This window comes from Euprymna scolopes, chromosome 34, assembly GCF_053919585.1.
Source record: "Euprymna scolopes isolate OS-2025 chromosome 34, ASM5391958v1, whole genome shotgun sequence".
Taxonomy (NCBI): Eukaryota; Metazoa; Mollusca; class Cephalopoda; order Sepiida; family Sepiolidae; genus Euprymna; species Euprymna scolopes.
The window spans coordinates 30735328-30755141 of record NC_136515.1 but is presented as its reverse complement, the minus strand read 5'-3'; the positions used below and the strand labels follow the sequence as shown (position 1 = coordinate 30755141).

The 19814-nt window shown below is 36.8% G+C and overlaps 1 protein-coding gene across 6 annotated transcripts in view; it reads left to right on the top strand.

Moving 5' to 3' along the window:
- Positions 1–19814, top strand: part of LOC145259152 (centrosomal protein of 135 kDa-like) — a 493729-nt gene that overhangs the window by 280478 nt on the left and 193437 nt on the right. For all 6 annotated transcript variants that reach the window (XM_080116863.1, XM_080116866.1, XM_080116865.1 and 3 more), the window contains 2 exons: positions 7983–8198; positions 13547–13612. In XM_080116863.1, coding sequence (XP_079972989.1) covers positions 7983–8198; positions 13547–13612 — 282 coding nt within the window. The remainder of the gene's footprint in view (positions 1–7982; positions 8199–13546; positions 13613–19814) is intronic.

Below are 19814 nucleotides of genomic sequence, written 5' to 3'. Positions count from 1 at the left end.
ACCTCCAGAAGAGAGGGAATTCCTGTCCGTGATAACCATGGTAAAAGAAGACACACTCCAATCGCCAGAAACACCCACACACACAATTTGCAGGACACTGCCGACTCGTCTCTAGCCTCCTGCTTTTATAGTGGCCGGGAATTATCTATTTGCATAATCACATGAGAAAGAAACGTGATTTTCCAAGAGTTGCATGGGGTAAACGCTAATAAAAACCCCCGGACGCCATCTTGGAATTCTCTTTTCCCCCCAACCGGTGACACAACAGACATACCCGAGGTAAGCTCTTTTTCCCCTCATTTTAGTTATTGCTACTTCTGCTACACTCCCCCCTGATCTCATGATCACAAATGGGCAGGGGGGCAGTCGTCTCTGTCTGGTACTTCTCCGAAGAACCGGAGGCAGCACTTCCTCCCTGCCATCCTCCTCATCGCCATTATTGCCACCAGTCTGCTCCATAGGCGGTGTTTCACAATCAGGGCAGGGGGGCAGTATTTGTCTCTGACGGGTACTCCTTCATAAAGGCAAGACGGGTGGTCCTTCCTCCGCTTCTTCAGTATGTACATTATATGGCTCAAAATCCTCTCCATCGTCCTGCATCATACTCTCTGTCCTTTCAGAAGACATCATACTGTCTGAGTCTCCCTCTTCCTCCGATGTAACAACATAATGGCGAGGGCGCAAATCCTTCACGTGACGAGGCACACCGTCCACCAAAATCGACTGAGGGCTGATCACCTTGGTCACCTCACCCTTGCCGAACCTCGTGGTACATCGATTTTGCGGTCTTTTGACCCATACGCGATCTCCAACCTGGTAAAAGCTGTTCTTGGGACCTGGGGACGCAGTTGCGAGATTGGTCTCCTTTACTCGAACTTCGTATTGATAAATCCTGTTGGCAGGCGCAGTGGAGGGAGATGTGTCGTCTCTTGGTGTGATGTTATACCAGTAGATAGCCTACTGTATGGGACAACACATTCTAGCCGCTATTCGTTTCACTGTACGGTGACATCGCTCCGCTATGCCATTCCCGGCTGGAGCGTATGCACAACGGAATCGCAAGTGAACTCCCCATTTACATGCAAATGCTTGGAACATATTGCTGCAGAAAGCTGTGTCATTGTCTAAAAGGAGTTCATGCGGCGTGCCACGCTCGAGGAACACTGCCTCCAACTGATGAATCACGCTTGCCGAGTCCTGCCTTGCCAATTTCCTCCAAATGGAGAAACGCGATGGACCACAGTCTGTTAAAGTTAAAAAATGGAAGGTGCCATAATGCGTGATATCCATTCCAATTCTCTGCCAATTCTCGTTAACTTCCAGCTTTCCCTTTTCCCACCTGACTGGCGCTGGGTCAATGGACTGACATTCCTCGCATTTCTGTATGACCGTTCTGACAGTTGCTTTTGTCGTGGTTGGACATCTTCTCCTGACAAAGTAGGTAGTGCGTCGCACCCCCGGATGTCCACTATCTTTGTGAATAGCCATGATTTGACTCTCATCCAGCTCGTCTGTGTGGACCGTGCCTATCACTGGGTCAAGACCGTTGTTCTTTTTCATTGCCTCAAACCACCGCTGTGGCACTCGTGTCAGTCGGTCAGCAATGTTTCGTGCTGATGGAACCAGCGTCACATCCACTGTCAGCCCGTACTCTTTCACGAGCTCCTTAAGAGTGCTTAATCGCCTCCTAATAAGCATCTTGCTTGCTGCTTTGGTGCGTACTCGCGCCTTTCCAGTTAGCGTGTCCGAGACCCAATGGTATATGCAAACAGAATCTGTCTTTATGTGTAGCACCTTGCTCTGTCACTGGAGAGCCAAATTGATGCCTTTCAATACGGCATCCAGTTCAGCCAAGTTGATATGTTGAGAGTCATCTTCAGGTCGCAGCCAACATGTATCTTCCAACACAGTTTCACACATCTCCAAGGCTGCCCCAATTGCTAGGGAGCTAGCATCGACCCATACATTCAGCTCTTTGCCGTCCACACACCAATTTCCCTGTGCTGGATCGTTCTGCTGCGCAGATTTTAAGGTTTCGACCATCATACGATGTAGTACGGCGTCCCTTGCTTCATCATCCCAGCCCTTCGTTACCGAACTTACTCTCCTTCTGAGTATTCCGCAAGCCACACGAAGCCAACCGCACACCGGAAAGTGCCCGACAAGTCGACCATACAGGGAAAAGATTGTTCGTCGTGTAACAATACTGGGAGCCTCCGGAATTGCATTTCCTCGCTTCCACCGCAGTTCATTGCGTTCCATCCTGACTGCCAATCCCAGCACCCGTGCACCGTCCTTCAACTGCTCCGGGTTCTTGCACTCCAACCCGAACTGCGCGAGGTGTTCTCTCACACGGGTCGCGGGCACCACGTCTTCATTGACAAAAATGTCATCAATGTAAGTAGATGCTGCGCGGCTTATAACTTCTTCCTGAGATAGTACTTCGCTGACAATTGCTCTCATTATCAAGGGAGCCACATTCAAACCAAACCCCAGATGGGTCAGACAGTATTTTTTCCCATCGATTTCCACAGTCTGGTATGGCCACAGTGTCTCATGGACCCGGACTTGTAGGTATGCTCTTCTGAGGTCTAGTAGAGACACGTTAGCACCTTTTTGTCTCCACTCACGCAGCTTAGCCGCACAAACATCTGCGTTGGCCGTAAATGCGTCTACGTAATGATTTAGCTCCCGGTAGTCCATCATCGGGCGCACCTTGGCTTTGTTCTGCTGTATCACAGCCATCAGGGGAATTAGACCTTTGGGGGGTCCCAATTTATCCTCTGGGTATGGCACGAGCCAACCATTATCTATCCAGGTGTGGAGCTCCTGCGTGTATTCTTCACGAATTTCTGCTGGCACTGGGTACTCTGACACTCGATTATGCAGCCTTTCAGGGGGGTGGTCCACAGACCATTTCCACGATGCGGTCCACGTTCGGTTTTGATGGTCAAAGGTAGCAGTGAAATCTGGTTCATCGATAGAAATGGCTGCGCATTTAATACTTTTCCTGGTGCCCAGCCGCACTGATCCTGTAGGCTTGACAATGACACCTCCTAGAGCTTTTATGGCGTCGATCCCTAGAAGCAAGTCAAATCCCAGTGGCTTGCCATGCACCACCAACACATCGACTCTGGCAGACACACCTTCATCAGTGGATACAGAGACCGTTCCAACACCGCAGCACGCATGGGACATTCCACCAATTGTGTTGACATTTACATTTGTTTTTCTCCAAGACCGGCACCGGTCTGCATGTAAAATTGTCCTGGAGCATCCTGTATCAATAAGCGCCAAACATCGCGTCCCGTCAACATGGATGCTTATCACCGGGAGCGTCGTGTTCACATCTTGGTTGGGAAGGAGACTGGCGCTTATGCGTCTTGCCCTTGCTCGTTTCCCGAGCAGTTCCGAGCCCAGTGTCCACTCTCACCGCAACAGTAACACTGTGTTCCACGTTTTCGACAGTCCCTTGCAAGGTGGCCTTTAACATTGCATTTGAAACAGGTCACGTTAACAGGATTATTCTGGGCCCTGTTGTTGGGTGAGCGTGTGGCCGCAACCACATCCTGATTTTGTTCGCCAGTCGTCGTCAAAATTCTCGCTCTCGACATTAGCTCCCCCATGGTCAGGGCTTTGATGTTTGGCAACTTTTGAAGAGCAATTGATGGTGTCAGGGAATCCAGTGACAAAAATTAATTTTGTGAGTCTCTCTACGCTTTCTCCTGTGAATCCGGCCAATCCAACCAACTGCCTGATTTTGTTGGCGTACACATCCACACGTTCACCAGCCCATCTAACCATAGTTATTTTTCTATATGCTGCAAACGCGTCATCAGTAAATGCCTCCTTTAATCGAGCCTCAATCTGGTCTATTTTCTTTTGATTGTCCTCCTCCATTTCCATGTAGAGGGCCAGCGCATCGCCTTCCAGGTATAAAGGTCGCAGACTCGCTACGTCATCCACCTGCTGAAGTTGTGCGATAAGTCTCACTTTTTTCAGCCACGCTACAACGTCTCCCTCGCCAGAGAACGGCTTGATAATATCACTGCTTATCCGCACCTTCGCCATATTCGGGCCGAAATAGCTTGAAACAAAAATGTAGTAGGCAAAAAAAATAAATGTTCTGTCAGCAACAGTACAACTTCAAAATAGTCAATATCGCCCACCTCCAGAAGAGAGGGAATTCCTGTCCGTGATAACCGTGGTAAAAGAAGACACACTCCAATCGCCAGAAACACCCACACACACAATTTGCAGGACACTGCCGACTCGTCTCTAGCCTCCTGCTTTTATAGTGGCCGGGAATTATCTATTTGCATAATCACATGAGAAAGAAACGTGATTTTCCAAGAGTTGCATGGGGTAAACGCTAATAAAAACCCCCGGACGCCATCTTGGAATTCTCTTTTCCCCCCAACCGGTGACACAACAGACATACCCGAGGTAAGCTCTTTTTCCCCTCATTTTAGTTATTGCTACTTCTGCTACATACATATCCCCAGTCTTGAATCTCATGAATGTCCTTTTATCTGTTTGAGGTTGTCTTTGTTATTCTACACTTCCTATTTATTCTTTTTATACATTTCTGACAATGAATGCTCTGTTGTTGATGCTTTATTCAACAGTGTTGATAATGCATTACAACTTCATCCGTCAAGCTCTATCTTTGTCCTCAGTGACTTTAATGTTCACCATTCTGACTGGCTTTTCCACTCTAATCGCACAGATCTTGCTGGTGAAATCTGTTTTAACTTTTCTGTCAGCTTCCCGAAACGTTTTCCTGATAATGACCTTCAGCAACCATCTGATCTTTTTCTCACTTCTGTTCCTTAATCATGTTTTATTTCTTCTCTTTCATTGGATTCTGCGGGGCATGCTGTTGATATTGAGATTGATTTTTCTGTCAAGTTGGAATAGGCTTCACAGCTTTCTACCTGACATTTCGGGGGGGGGGGGCTGATTGTTACTGCTGCTAAGGAAGTAACTGATTGGCTTCTTGTTGGAATTGACACGCTCATCAGTATCGTCACGATAGTTCTGAAGCTTCTAAACAATCCTACAAAAGAGCTAGCAATGCCAGCAAGAGAGCAATTTCTGAGGCTAAGTTTAGCTATTCTTAAAGGATTCGTGACTCTATCTCATCTCAAAAGATTGACTCTTTTGAGTTTTGGAGAATTTATGATAGTGAGCTGCATCCTCTTTTTAATGGTCTCCAGGTTATTTCATCTTCTAATGATATGGCTGATTTCTTTGCTTATCTTTTTGCTGACAATCCTATTGAAGGAAAATCTGGAAGAATAGCACCAGAATCATTCCAGATTTTCCTTCAATCAGTTGATTAGACTCTTGATTCTGTAATTATCCTTCCAAAAATGGTTGCCAGATTTCTTGTATCCTCTTGAAATTATTCAATCTCTGTTTGTCTCATTTCTGTTTCTCTTCTTGTTGGAAGGAGTCCTCTGGTGTCCCTGTCATTAAAAATTCTGATGATCAATCTGATCGAAATATCGTTCTGTTAGTCTTCTCTTTGTTATCAGCAAAGTTTTTGAGAGGTTGATCAACAGCAGGCTTGTTCATTTTCTGGAAAGTTTTGGTCTCTTTAGTAATGTTCAGTATGGCTTTTGTGGTTTTCATTCAACAGCCAATCTATTAAACTGAACGGATCTGTCGGTTTATTGATAATTTAAGTGAGGGTAGGGTCACTGCATTTGACGCTTCAAAAGTGTTTAACAGAGTGTGACATCCTGATCTTCTATATAAATTTCGAGGTTAAGCTTCATGGTAAAGATCTTAACTTTGTTAGGTCTTTTCTTTCTGATTGAAGTTTGCAAGTAACTCTTGATGGAGTATCTTCATTTTCTTTTTCTATGCCAGTCGTGTTCAGGGTTCTATTTTATACTGTTTCCTCTTTATATAAATAACCTTCCAGAGTATATTATTCAGAAAATTAATGTTTCTGTTGATAACATCATCCTCTATTCTGGTAATACTTCTTGCCTATCTTTCTCAGATCAGTTAAAATATGCAGTTAATCTAGAAGTTGATTTGAGTTCTATTATGGATTGGGGTAAGAAATAGCTTGTTTTGTTTAATCCTAAGATTCAGCTATTGTCTTTCAATCGCAGGCATGTTCCTTTTCTATCTCAGATTCTTATGGCTGGTTTTGCTCTTGATGAGAAATCGACTCAAAAACTTCTTGGTCTTTCTTTCTCGGAGTTCATATATTGAATTTATATATTGAATCCATTGCTCTTTCTGCTTCTCATAAAATCAGTTCTCTCTATCGCTCTAAACATTTTCTCACACACAAGGCTATTCTCTATCTCTACAAATCTACTATCAGAGCATGTATGGAGTACTGTTGTCATATTTGGGCTGGTGAATCTCTGCCCCATTTGAGGGTTCTTTATATATTGCAGAAACGTATCTCTAATCTGATTGGCTCCCCCCACACTTTCTTCTTTACTGCAAACTCTCTCTCACAGATGTGATGTTGCTAGTCTCGACCTTTTTTACAAATACTATTATGGCATATGTTCCTCAGAATAGTTTGATATATTTCCTGCTTCCTTTGTTCTAGCTCGTTTGACTTGAGGTTGCCATCAATTCACTGTTTTAATATCTCATTGTAATACAGCCTCTTATTCCAGTAGCTTCTTTCCAAAAACTACGAGGTTGTGGAACTCTAATCCTGCTCACTGTTTTCTTTCTACTAACAGCCCTAGTCTTTTGAAGACTAAGATCAATATGCATCTGTCTTTGCAATAATCAGCTTTCATTCTTGTAAGCTCCTTACATTAAATTAATTTGTTCCTTGTTTCGAGCGATTTCCATAAAAAAAACTGGCCAAACATTTGGGACAAAACTGTCTTACAAATGAGACAGATTCAGAGAACAAGTCTGCAACAGAAATAGCCCAAAAGAGTCACCAAAAATACACCAAGAACTTTGATTACAAAAAACTGGAAGAATGAGCCAATGAACAGTGTGCCAAGTATTTTCTGGGTGAATTCACTCAGGACTTCATAGATAAGAAAGGCTCTTTAGACTGGCTAAAAAGAGGATCACTCCACTATGATCAGGAAAGGATTATAATGGCTGCCCAAGATCAAGGATTGATGGTCAATGCTTTTAAGAAAATAAGTGGTCTAAGCAATGACTACCACGCAAGTTGAAAGTGTGAGCCACCTGACATCCAACTGTAAGATTCTGCAGGGGGACAGCTACTATATGATGCAACACAATGGAGTGTGCAAATATCTCCATTGGATGATCTGTAAAAAGTTGAACACAAATGCACCAGCAAATCCTTGGAACATATACCAGAATAAATAGTCGGAAAAAAAGGCATCATCCACTATGACTATGCAATCCTTACAGCTACGTACCTAGAAAATAGAGCCATAAAACCTGACAAAGTGATATGAAACAAGAAGGAGAAAGAAGCAACCTTAGTAGAAGTTAGTGTTCCCTGATGATGCTGGATTAAACAAAGCCAAGAGGGAAAAGATAACAAAATACCGAAGTCTTATGTATGACATGAAAAGAAACTGAAATCTTAGTAGTATCTCCATCGTTCCAGTTATTATAGGAGCAACTGGAGTCATGAAAAAGAATTTCAAAAATTCCCTGGCTAATATACCCAATGAATCAAGTGCAAGAGAGATTCAAACAATTATGCTTAAAGAGATGGCCAAAATCTTGAAAAGATCTCTCAGTTGGAATATCTGAGTTAGCGGTTGAATGTTTGGCAATTGCTAGCTTGAACAAACTGATAAGAAAAACAACTGCGTTTTATATAATAGATTATATTATAATTTTTTTATTGCAATTGATTAATTGATTAAAAATAAAAAAAGATTATTTCAAAGTTATGTTGGTGCAAGAAACACACACTTATGAAGTTGTCTAATTATTTTATTAATAAAGAGATTTTAAAGTCATTTTCCAATTAAGTGTTTATTTTCTTTCATTTCTAGGTAGACATTCTCCAGCAACAAAACCGTTCCATGCAACAGCGTCTACAAGAGTGTGTTATGAAGAAGGAAGAACTGCAGGATGATGTAATCAAATTAAACTTAAAAAATGCTGACCTTGAATGCCAGGTGAAAAGTGTTGATCGTAAGGCCAAACTCCTGCAAAGTGACAAAGATTTTGTGGTGCATACAGCTGATACGGAAATGAATGTTGCTAAGGTAAAATTTTGAAGAAGAAAGAGTTGAGAGATATTATAGGCAAAAAAAGGCATATCAGATCAAGGATTATTTTAATGGGCACATTCTTAAAATGTCAACTGTGGCTGTAAAATATGCTAACTGTATTTGTTGGCCATGAGTGACTGACAACAAAATTCTGGTGATAATGGAACTAAAAGGTTATTAGCTTCAATACTTCACTCTAGCTATTACTTGGACTAGACAAAAGGTAATCTAATCAAAACGACAAGTCCCGTCATATATATTTACTAATGAATTATTCCATGTCAAGGCTAAAAGTCATGTGAGGATAAGGGTTAATCAGATTAAAGGATTGAATGATAAAGAATATTATGATAGGATTGAAAATGAAAAAGAAACTGTAAACAGAGAACAAAATATTAAAATCTAAATAAAGACAAAACAAAGATGAAGAATGGCAACTAAAAAAATGATAAATACAACAATAGAATTGCAGAGGGGTGAAACCGAGGCTACTGAGAGTAAGTACAGGCCAATGAACATGACAGTGTGATGTCATTACCATATCAACATGTAGGTATATGGTGCCTAAAGTTTGTTCAACTATGTGACTACACTAATAGCCATAAAAAATATTTTTCATTGCCTCTTGTGGTAATTTAAACATTTTTTTTTTCTAAAGAGAAAGAACAATTCTTCATTTGGATAATTATATTCATTGGGATAATTTTAATCTAACAAATTATAGCAGTAAGTGAACATGTTTTTAAAATTTTCTTACAGGTGTATTGAAGAAAATCAAATATTTCATTTTATTATTTTTTTCAACTGCAAAACAAACAATTTTTCTATGAGAATATTTTTCAGTACGTTCTTTTAATAAATAAAACTTTTCATTGAGTATTTTCAAATATTTTAAAGTTAGAAGCATTGTTCACTACAGTTTTTTTTAAATTTTTTTTTAACCAAAACGATCAATGAATTCAATTAGCACCGGGTGTAATTTATTTCTTTGAAATATATTTAAAACTTAAAGTTTGTTTGTTTTATAACATTTCAACTGTAAATAATTTACAATGACTGAAATGGAAAATGAAATAGGAAATTCTTTTCTTTATCAAGACATAACGAAGACAAATTCATCTTAAAAATTCATTAACTAATCAGTTTTAATTAAAGTTTTGATATGAACTAAAAATAAAGAGTACATTAAATTTTAGTTAGTTTGTAAATAAATGGGTACTTCACGGGGAATGTGAACCCTGCTTAAACAATGTTTTTATTCAATGATTGCTCCCCAAAAGCGTTTTCTTTCACTTTCTTTGTATATATATCTCAGACTTTTTTTTTTAATCATGCTTGTATTTATTTTTTTTCATTTTTGGGGGTAAATTTGATTTATACTTTTATTTTATGCTTGTTTTTATTTTATTGCATTTTAATTTTTTTATTATTTTCTCCACTAAAGATTTTTATTTTTTTGTTAAATTATTTTTTCATGCATACTCAAATAATGCTCCCCCTTTTTTAGTCTCAAATAGTACCTGCAAAAAAGTTTTCGTGGTTAAATAAACCAAAGAAAACTTTTTGCGCATGCACTTACAGGGAGCAATCATTAAATAAAAAACACTGTTTACACAGAGTCCCACGTTCCCCGTAAAGCACAAGTAAATGTTGTACACATCCTGCTGAAATAACATTATTATTTAGAAAGCTATTCTTAACAGAGGGAGGGGCTTTCTAACTATTCCGCACTTTCATCTAACAATTTAATGAAAAAAAGATACCATAAAAATTTAATTTAACTTGGAAATACTATCTAAAATATAGCACAGTGTGTACACTGCACAAGCACCATTATTATTATTATCATTATTATAACAATGATATTAAAAAAAAAATGGTGCAGATGACACCGACTGGCACCACATCAACTAGTTGTGAAGGGTCAGGGAGGATGGAAAGACTGAGGTAGGAGTGTACTAATCAAATCTCCGCTGGAAGTGTGCAGCTCAAATCTGGTACCTGGGGGGGGGGGGGGCATTTTGTCACCCAAACCATAGGAAACACCAATGGCTGATGCCAACGAGAAATCAATGGCAAACAGCTGTTGTGATAATGTGCAATCATCTGCATGAGTGCTCAAGAGGTGGAGAACATTGGAAATCTGAGGAGACTTGTTGTCATGCGGTCTCCAGCGAATACCACAGGTTACTGCCAGTGAGCGATCACTGATGATGGCCTGTGAGACAACTCCTAGTGAGTGAAATAATAATAATAATGTCCCCTCCCAAATTCACCACCACCCTGATTTAATATCATAGATGTTTACTATATTTTCTTAGTTTTTAAACAATATTCACATTATAGTACGATTGTCTTTTAGTAATTATGTGAACTTCATTTCCGTATTCATGTATTCTGCACTGATATGAAAATGAAGACTATAGCGAAGTATAGGATTCCTAACCATGTAACTGATGAAAATACGTTACACATTTTGATGAAAAACAGGGGGGGGGGGGGAAATGAACATAGAAGAACAGAAAACCAAAACTTTAAATGTAATTTCTGTATTAAAAATAATAGTTATTTAAATATTTCAACATATAATCTTGTGGGGAAAATCCAGCTCCCTAATAAGGGGCACTCTGGATAGGAACAAAAATAAAAATTGTCTCAGTCATGTAGGATTTATTCTCAACCAGTCGAGGATAGAAAAGGTGAATTGTAGCATCAGAACAGATACTGCTACACTGTGATCTTGTCCTGGAGGCCAAGAATTGTTTGTGTTTTGTTTCTTTAATTGTTTGTTCCAAAATTCATAATCCAGTTTTATTAGTATTAGATTGTATATTGCTTTAAACTTAATTAATTTTACATAGATAATATTTATATTTTATATTGAATAAAGTTCAGTTTCATTATTAATCGAATTAGGTGCCTTTCTTTTCTTTAACATGTTTTAATGCTTTTTTTTAAATGCTGTTATATAGTATCAACAGTAACGGTTCGACAAATCTTACCTACATTGCCTGCAAGCATTTTTCAGTTAATACATCTTCTATATCTCGGTGGCCGTGGTGAAAAACATTGATTGAAATAGCAAAACAAGCAATCCCTAAATCCTCCTCTGATTCACAGTAAAATGCAAAGAAACAGTAAAATTCAGGAAGAAAACTTAACCCAACCACAAGCAACTTGCCACAATACTAACAAGCTTGCCAAAAACTATGAAGAAAGAAACTTAGAAAAATTACATACTAAACAACAAAAAATAAATAAAAACTCAGAAATAATTAGAAAATAAATGAGAACAATTCATAAACTGTAGCTCATTTAGTCAAACTAAATAGGGGAAAATTACAAATAAAAATAAAAAATCAAATAAAATAGCAGTAGTAATAACTATTATACACTAAAATTTAAAGAATATAACAATAAAAAAAAGAAAAAACTTAAATTCACACCAAACAAAGAACAACAACCTTTCCACTATCATAAAAAAAGACTTCTTGTCTGCCACTTTGATTCATTCTCATAGCAAAAAAAAATCTGTTTATAGATAACCTTTCTATAGTTTATTCATCACCAAACATGCCATCATTTGAAAGACATATGCAAAAATAAACAAATAAAATGGCTTCTAAATTTCTCAAATAAAAACTGCATGTATGCATTTCCATAACAACAATTGGCAACAAATTAAACTTATCAAACAACAAAAAAAACATATTTATCACCTAACAGATAATCATCCAAAAGCTTTAGGAGTTCTAAAACAAAAAAAAATAAAATAAAATAAACTGATGAGTCACACATCAAAAGTTCACTATGGATATACTATCTGCAGTGCTGCATACAAATTTTATACGTATAAACTACAAAAAAAATTTGTAAATAAGCCTTAGATTAAGCTTAGTAATTTTTGCACTTGTACAAAGTTTATTGATAAAAACCAATCGACCACCTATAATCTCACTAGCATGCATTACAACTCCAATCGATAATATATCAAAAGTATATCACCTTTGATATACCCAATTCTATTGTAATGAGCAAACAATTATCCTTTCATCAAGTGTTCAAGAACACCATTTACAACAAGCAAGATACCAACATGATTAATCTGTAAAGCACACATTTGAAAGAGTTGAAAGAGAAAATGTGGAAATGCTACCAAAGACAAGACATAGTATTAAGCAGAGTAAGAATCGAACACACATACTTACTCAAAGTGGAAACTGCACAACAGTGCACAAACTACAATCATGGTTAAACATATTTTATCAACTGTACCAAAATACAGAAATACCACAAGAAGTACTATCATGTACCAAACTTCACCATGCTGTTCAAAATTATGAATACATCACACTTATAGGCTACCTTAAAAAATCACTTTCATCTCCCATAGGAGAAATCCAAGGTACAATTGAATAACTTTTAAATGCTACAACATAATTAACAAATTGACTGATATGGTTGATATACCATAAAATTAACTAATCCTGATCTGTAATATGTATTTTCACACTGGGTAACTCAAAAAAGTCATCAGCATAATAAAATGTTGTTTTTTTTTTTTGCCATATTATTATAAAAACAGTTCTCTAGGCCTATCTTATAATACTGTATTTAAAATTTATTATTTCAAAACAATGTGCAATTGCCACAAGACAATGAGAACTTGTTTGCACCTTTTAGTAATGAGAAGTGTGTGGCATGTATAAAATCTAGTCAGTTGCTGAGAAAAAGAAGGCATAACATTAGATCATATCCAATGCAACAATCAGGATCAAGTTACCATCATTCAGCTGAAAACCACAATTCAAGACAAACAGTACTACAGATGTTACAACATTGCATAATAAATAATATGAAGCTTTTTTTTTTCCCACAATTTCATATTGCAAACTGAACAGCAATTTAGTCAGTTTTTTAGTCAATTTTTTTTTACAAATGCAACTGACAGCAAATTTCAACCTAGTTTTGAAGATTAAGTAAATCTTTGATAATTAATAAGTTTTTTAAGCTTTCATAATTTAGGTTCACTTGCAGAAAACAAGACTCATATTTTTTGAGTTTGTTTAAGATCTTAACAAACATTATTTACAAACTTAAAGTCTTTATAATATATATTATGTTTTAACATTAAATAACCACCAGAATTATTAATGTAAAACAACAAAACATAGATTTTTAGTATAAACATTCTTGCAAGTGTTCATACCAGCAAGTTGATACTTTTTGTTTCTTTGGTTTGAGCAAATATTTTCTAAAAAATGTATGCTTTTTTCATTTTTAAAATTAAGCTTGCATATGATTTACCTGAATTTATTCAAACAATCGCCGTTTATTTTTAGAATGAATTATACAAATCACATCAGCACCTTGAAGAAATGGATAACACTGTGTCACGGCTCAAATCTGTAAGTAAATAAAATCTAATCAAATAAATTTTCAATGCAAATAAAAAAAAGATCATTAACAGGTCAATTCATATTATTATTATTAGTCCAATTGTTATATTATGCAGCTTCTCGCAGACATAACTAAAGTTGAACTTAAAAAAGTAAAATGTCTTTTTTGTTACACTTAAAAATAAATAAATAATAAATATAGATATGCAAATTCAAATAAATAATATATATAGATATGCAAATTCAAATAAATAATATATATAGATATGCAAATTCAAACCTATACATTTACAAAGTTTGTCTGAAAAGGACTTAGTGTGAGCTTTGGATGAAAGAAGTGTGTGATATTTTCAAATCGTGTATTTCTATAGCTAAGCAATATGCAACTATAATGTTGTAGAGTGATAAAATACTCCAAAACAACATTGTAGTTAAGATACAGAAAAATAATGAGAAGACTTCTAACAATAGGAGAAAATATTTTCAATACTTTTAGAAAAGTTCTTGAGAGAAAGTGTTCATGGTAATTCTAATTTTTTTTTTCAGAATTCTGTAATCAACTCAATTGGAAAAGTACAGGCCAGAAGGAGAGATCATGTTTCTAATATGTTTTCAAAAATATCAGGAAATATTTAAAAAATATTGTTTTATATGGTTAGATAAAAAAGTTTGAATATTGTTCGCAAGATTGAAAGCTATTAAATATGAAAGTATGTCGTTAGACATAGTATGAAAAAAAATCAGGAAATATTTCGTTTCAGGAAACTATTTTGTTACTAAAAAAAAGCAAAAGGAGTTCACTTTTCAAAACATGTTGGCAATGCATTAACCAAAACGTTGGTGCTTATGTATTTTTTGTACCACGTTATTTTAAAATAGTTTTTTTCAGGTTAAATTTATGTTTCACAATATCTTCTTTTTTTTAATTAAATTGTTAGGTGGAAGCACAGAATAGTTACAAAAGACCCTCCCCTTCCCATGTTAAGAATGGCTTTCAAAATAATAACGTTATTATTTCAGCACGGTATCAAAAATACATAAGTACCAAAAAGTTTAGTAAATTAGAATTGTGAAAAATTCAAACTCAATGAACAACTTAGTTGAGATTTTTTGAAAAGATTTCTGCCTCAACAGGAAAATTATTTTACCAAAAACTATTAATATTAAACTATAAAAAGGAAGATACTAGAATTTAAAAAAAATAATATTTTATTTACACTCAATCAGATGTGCCTTATGCACAAATAAAAACATAATTGGCATTTATTTATTTATTTTTTTTTTTTACATAGGCATCACCACATTATCAAGGCCCAGAGGCCACTCAAGAGTAAGGGTTAAAGAGTGTACAGTAGAAATTGGACAATATAGTAATCATTAGTAATGAAAATTTGGTAAATTTGATAACTTATATGGAACGGCTCATCAAGAACTTATTTACTTTAGACTTGAACACAACCATATTGTAGTCAGCCGGAAAGCAGGAAAACGGAAGACAATTCCACAGGCGTGCAGTTCTAAGAAAGAAGCTTTGTTCATGGGATCTACGTTTAGGTTTAGGCACAGATAAAGAGTGGGGGGAATTATTGATAGTGTTTACAGCTAGACGAGTGTTTCTTGTGAAAGTTTGGCGAGGGGGGACCATAGATTGAAGCTCAGTCGAACACTTTCCATGAAAATAACGATACATCAGAGACAAACTCGCAACATCTCTTCTGTGAGATAGAGGTTGCAAGGAGGAGAAAAGGACATCTCCTACGAGGCTACGAAGTCTATTTTGAACTCTATCAAGGCAGGACAAGTCCTTTCTAGCAGCTCCTGCCCATATGTGGCAACAGTATTCCATCCTTGGACGTACCTGGCTCTTATATAGATAGAGAATAGCATCAGCAGTGAGATATTTACCGGATCGATAGAAAGATCCCACCATTTTTCCAGCAGCCTTGGCAACAGATTTGATGTATGTGTTCCATTTAAGATCAGGAGTAATGGTCAAGCCCAGAAGCTTGTCAAAACTTGAGGCCTCCTGAAGACGAGAGCCATTCATTTCAATTGATGCCAAATGTGGATGAGAATGTTGATGATGTAAAGAGAGAAGCTTGGGTTTAGATGCATTAAAAGTAACCAGCCACTCCTTTCCCCATTGTACTACGTGCTCAAGATCAGAGGAGAGAGAATTGGAGAGAACTTGGTCGTTTACTGTCTTAGATGTGCTACCATAAATGGTAGTGTCGTCAGCATAAATGTCTACAAATGATGTAAGGATGTGATTTGGAAGATCATTAATGTAGATCAGGAAAAGAGTTGGGCCCAGGATGGACCCCTGAGGGACACCGGCATTAATACTGTGAGCTTCTGATTTTTGCCCCTCAATTACTACTCTTATGAACCTATCAGAAAGAAATGATTTAATAATTGAGAAGACTTTTCCAGCTATACCATAGCTAGCGATCTTATGAAGTAAACCTTTATGCCATACCCTATCAAAGGCTTTAGATATGTCAAGAGCAATTGCCCTAGAAAGATTGCCACCGTCGAGAGATTTGCTAATCCTATGCGATATAACTGTAAGCACATCTGCTGTAGATCTAGCAGAACGGAAACCATATTGAGTGTCACTAAGAAGGTTATTTTTGTTGAGATGGTTGATTACTTCTGTATTTAACACAGATTCTAGCAACTTACTCATGACGCACAGGAGACTTATTGGCCTGTACTGAGAGGGGGATGAGCGATCACCTGAATTCTTAAATACAGGGCATACTGATGAAATTTTCCAGGGAGATGGGAAACTATTCTCCTTAAGACAACGTTTAAACAGTTTTGTAAGTATGGGCGCTAATTCAGGTTGAAGTTTTTTGAGTACTGTCATTGGAATACCGTCAGGGCCAGTTGCTTTACTGGAATCAAGGTTTTTGATTAGCTTGGCAACATCACATACAGATATACGTATATCACATAGCGTGTTTTCTGATACAGGAGGAAATATTGGGGGTTGGCGGCCTTGGTCGCAAAGGGTAGAATTAGCTGCAAAGTTCTTGACAAAGAGTTTGGCTTTGTCTGATGCTGACGAGATTACCTCAGGTCCATTGATAATAGTTGGGATGGAGCACACGCTTCTGTTCAGGATTCTGTTTGCTATTTGCCAAAACTGGTGGGAACCAAGCCGCTGCTCAGCTACTTTGGACTTAACAGACTGAGCATACAACTCTCTTGCGTTCCTTATTACTTTCTTACAATGGTTGCTGGCAGTCCTGAAAACGGCTTTAGTTTCCATACATCTATTACGTTTGAAGCAGTGGAAAAAGTGATTTCTGTGCGCAATGGCAGCAGCACATTCTGGAGAGAACCATGGCTGGCTGTTAGGTTTTTGCTGAAACTTTTTAGAGGGTATGAAATGGTCAATACCTACAATGAACCATTCAGTCAGGTCTAATACTATAGAGGACACATCCTTTTTAAACATGGAATGCAGAGGTAGATCAGATATAAATGTACGGAAGCTATCCCAGTCAGCCTTAGTGTATCGATATACTGTACGATGGAGAGGTACGTCTGGGGACTTATTACATTTCATTTTTATCTTAATTGATACAACAGAGTGGTCGGAAGATCCAAGAGGCGACAGAACAGAAACTGAACATAGTTCAGGGCAAGTTGTGAGAAAAAGGTCTAGTAGGCTTGCATACTGGCCGTCATTGTCGGGCACACGGGTGGGTTCCTGAACAATCTGAGTGAGGTCATAGGCAATGGAGAAATCATGACAGAACCTTCCCTCATCATCGGTCTTGTTTGAGTGGGTCAACCATTCGACGTTGTGAACATTGAAGTCTCCACATACGTGAATGTTAGCTGAAGGATAAGCAGATAGGACTTGGTCAATTTTCTCAGATATGCTTTGAAAGATAGTAACTCCGCTGTTGTGGGGGCGATAGAGAGTAAATATAAATGCAGTAGTGTGAGCTAAAGCAACCCGGAAGCACATATAGGGTAAGTTAGGATCTTCCCTGGAGATGTCCCTCCCACATGGAAAGCTATCTTTAATATAGGCACATATTCCATGCCCATGGCGATCTTGGGGGTCAGATTTAGAAGTTAAGTTAGAGTATCCTGTAATTGCAAACTCTTCTAGGGAAATAGCCTGTCCAATGCCAGTTTCACTTAAAAATAAAAGGTCTGGTTTAGTCTCCTGTAATTGGGTTTCAACCTCTGGAAGGTTAGAACGAAGACCCCTGATGTTGGAGAAGGAGACATGGTAGTAGGGGTCTACGTTGGAAGTTGGAGAACCGGGTTTAATCGTGTATTTTTTCTTGAAACTTGTCATGATGAAATTTTGGAATTTGTGGACTAGGTCGTCAGATTTACTTAGAGCAGGACAGAGAGGGGAAACTAAGAGAGAAAAAGAAACGAAGAATTTTTTTTTTTTTTTTTTGTAGCTAATGATAAGGTAAAGCCGTAACAATTACCCACTAGTATGGCATCGAGAGGCCCCACCAGAAGCTACTGCATGGTCCAGATTCCATTCACCAAATGGCAATACAGCAGCCCCAGTACTTTGCACCTGCTGATAGGACAGCCTCCTTAGTGGTTAATCCAAGGTTCGGGTCTCTAACTATCAGGCGGATAATGTCAGCCCAGACAAAACGTTTACCTCCAGCACCCTTACTAGTGACATGGCTACAAGGATAGACATAGAAACAGAAAATTTCCACCAACTCTGCCAACTGATCGCGCAAAATACTGCCAACCTAGAAAACAGCTTTTTCTTCTCTCTTTGTCAGAAAAATCACTCATTAAAAAATGAGGACTGAGGGACAAATAAGAAGAAGCGAGAGTAACAGGAGCTGCCGATAACGCATCCACAATGCGTTTTCTACTCTCCATTAAAAAAAAAAAAAAAAAAAAAATTATTCAGTATTCTACTTAATAAAAGTCCAACAGACGTGTTTAAGGGAAAGTATGGTGATAGATTCCCCTCTCACGAACTAAAAATGAGTACAATTAGGTAATCTATTTTTGCAATCAACTCGGTAGATAAATAAACATTTATGGACGAGAAAAAAAGCTAGCATTTAATACAACAGAAATACATAAATTAAATACTGAAATAAAATGTAGTTATTAATATTTGAATCTAAAAATAAAAAGTGCGAATTAGTATAGAAATCACTTATCTCAAAAACACTTCCGTCTCCAAACTGCAAACTAGTGAAGAGTTCAACTTTTAATAGCGTTCAGAAGATTTTTTTTTTTTTTTTTAATTAACCGTTAAAAGAAAAGCGTGATTTTATTCTGAACTTTAACTAGTCACGTTTTAAGAAACTTACGATATAAAAGAAAAGCAGATGGGGGGGGGGTTCTTCCGAAGTTAGTTGGTGACGTTATAAGTAATTGCGAGATAAGATGGAAGCCAGAAGTTAGGGGTGGGGGACTGAAAATGATAATATAATGGATTGATTATACAATATTTAAGATCAACTCGGTAGATAAACATTTATGGACGAGAAAAAAAGCTAGCATTTAATACAACAGAAATACATAAATTAAATACTGAAATAAAATGTAGTTATTAATATTTGAATCTAAAAATAAAAAGTGCGAATTAGTATAGAAATCACTTATCTCAAAAACACTTCCGTCTCCAAACTGCAAACTAGTGAAGAGTTTAACTTTTAATAGCGTTCAGAAGATGTTTTTTTTTTTTGTTGCACTTTTTAAGATTTTAAATATTTATAAATTTTCTCATTATAAAAAACGATTATTATATTGATTATAATTTTTTGATAGAAGAAATAAAATGAATTGCATATAAAACATTAGAAGAAAAATTTTAAATCACCCAATTATATCAATAAATATTGTCAAATTTTGTAAATAAATTTTGTAAAAAATGATTATTTAGTAAATTGATTTTAATTTTTTTTTAATTAAAAAAAAAACATTGAAATATTTTAAATCAGTAAATTGTCAATATATTTTTTTATATAAAAAAAGGATTATTGGATTCTTTTTAAATTGCAAAACAAAAAACGATAATGAAAATATTCAAAAACAGCAAATAATTAATAAATTTTGTCATTATAAAAATTTTCTCCACATACTAGACATAATTTATGTATAATTGATTCTAATGAAGTAAAACATGTTTTCTTAGCAATATTAATAAAATCGTTTTTATGACAAAATTGAATAAATTCGCTGATTTTGGATT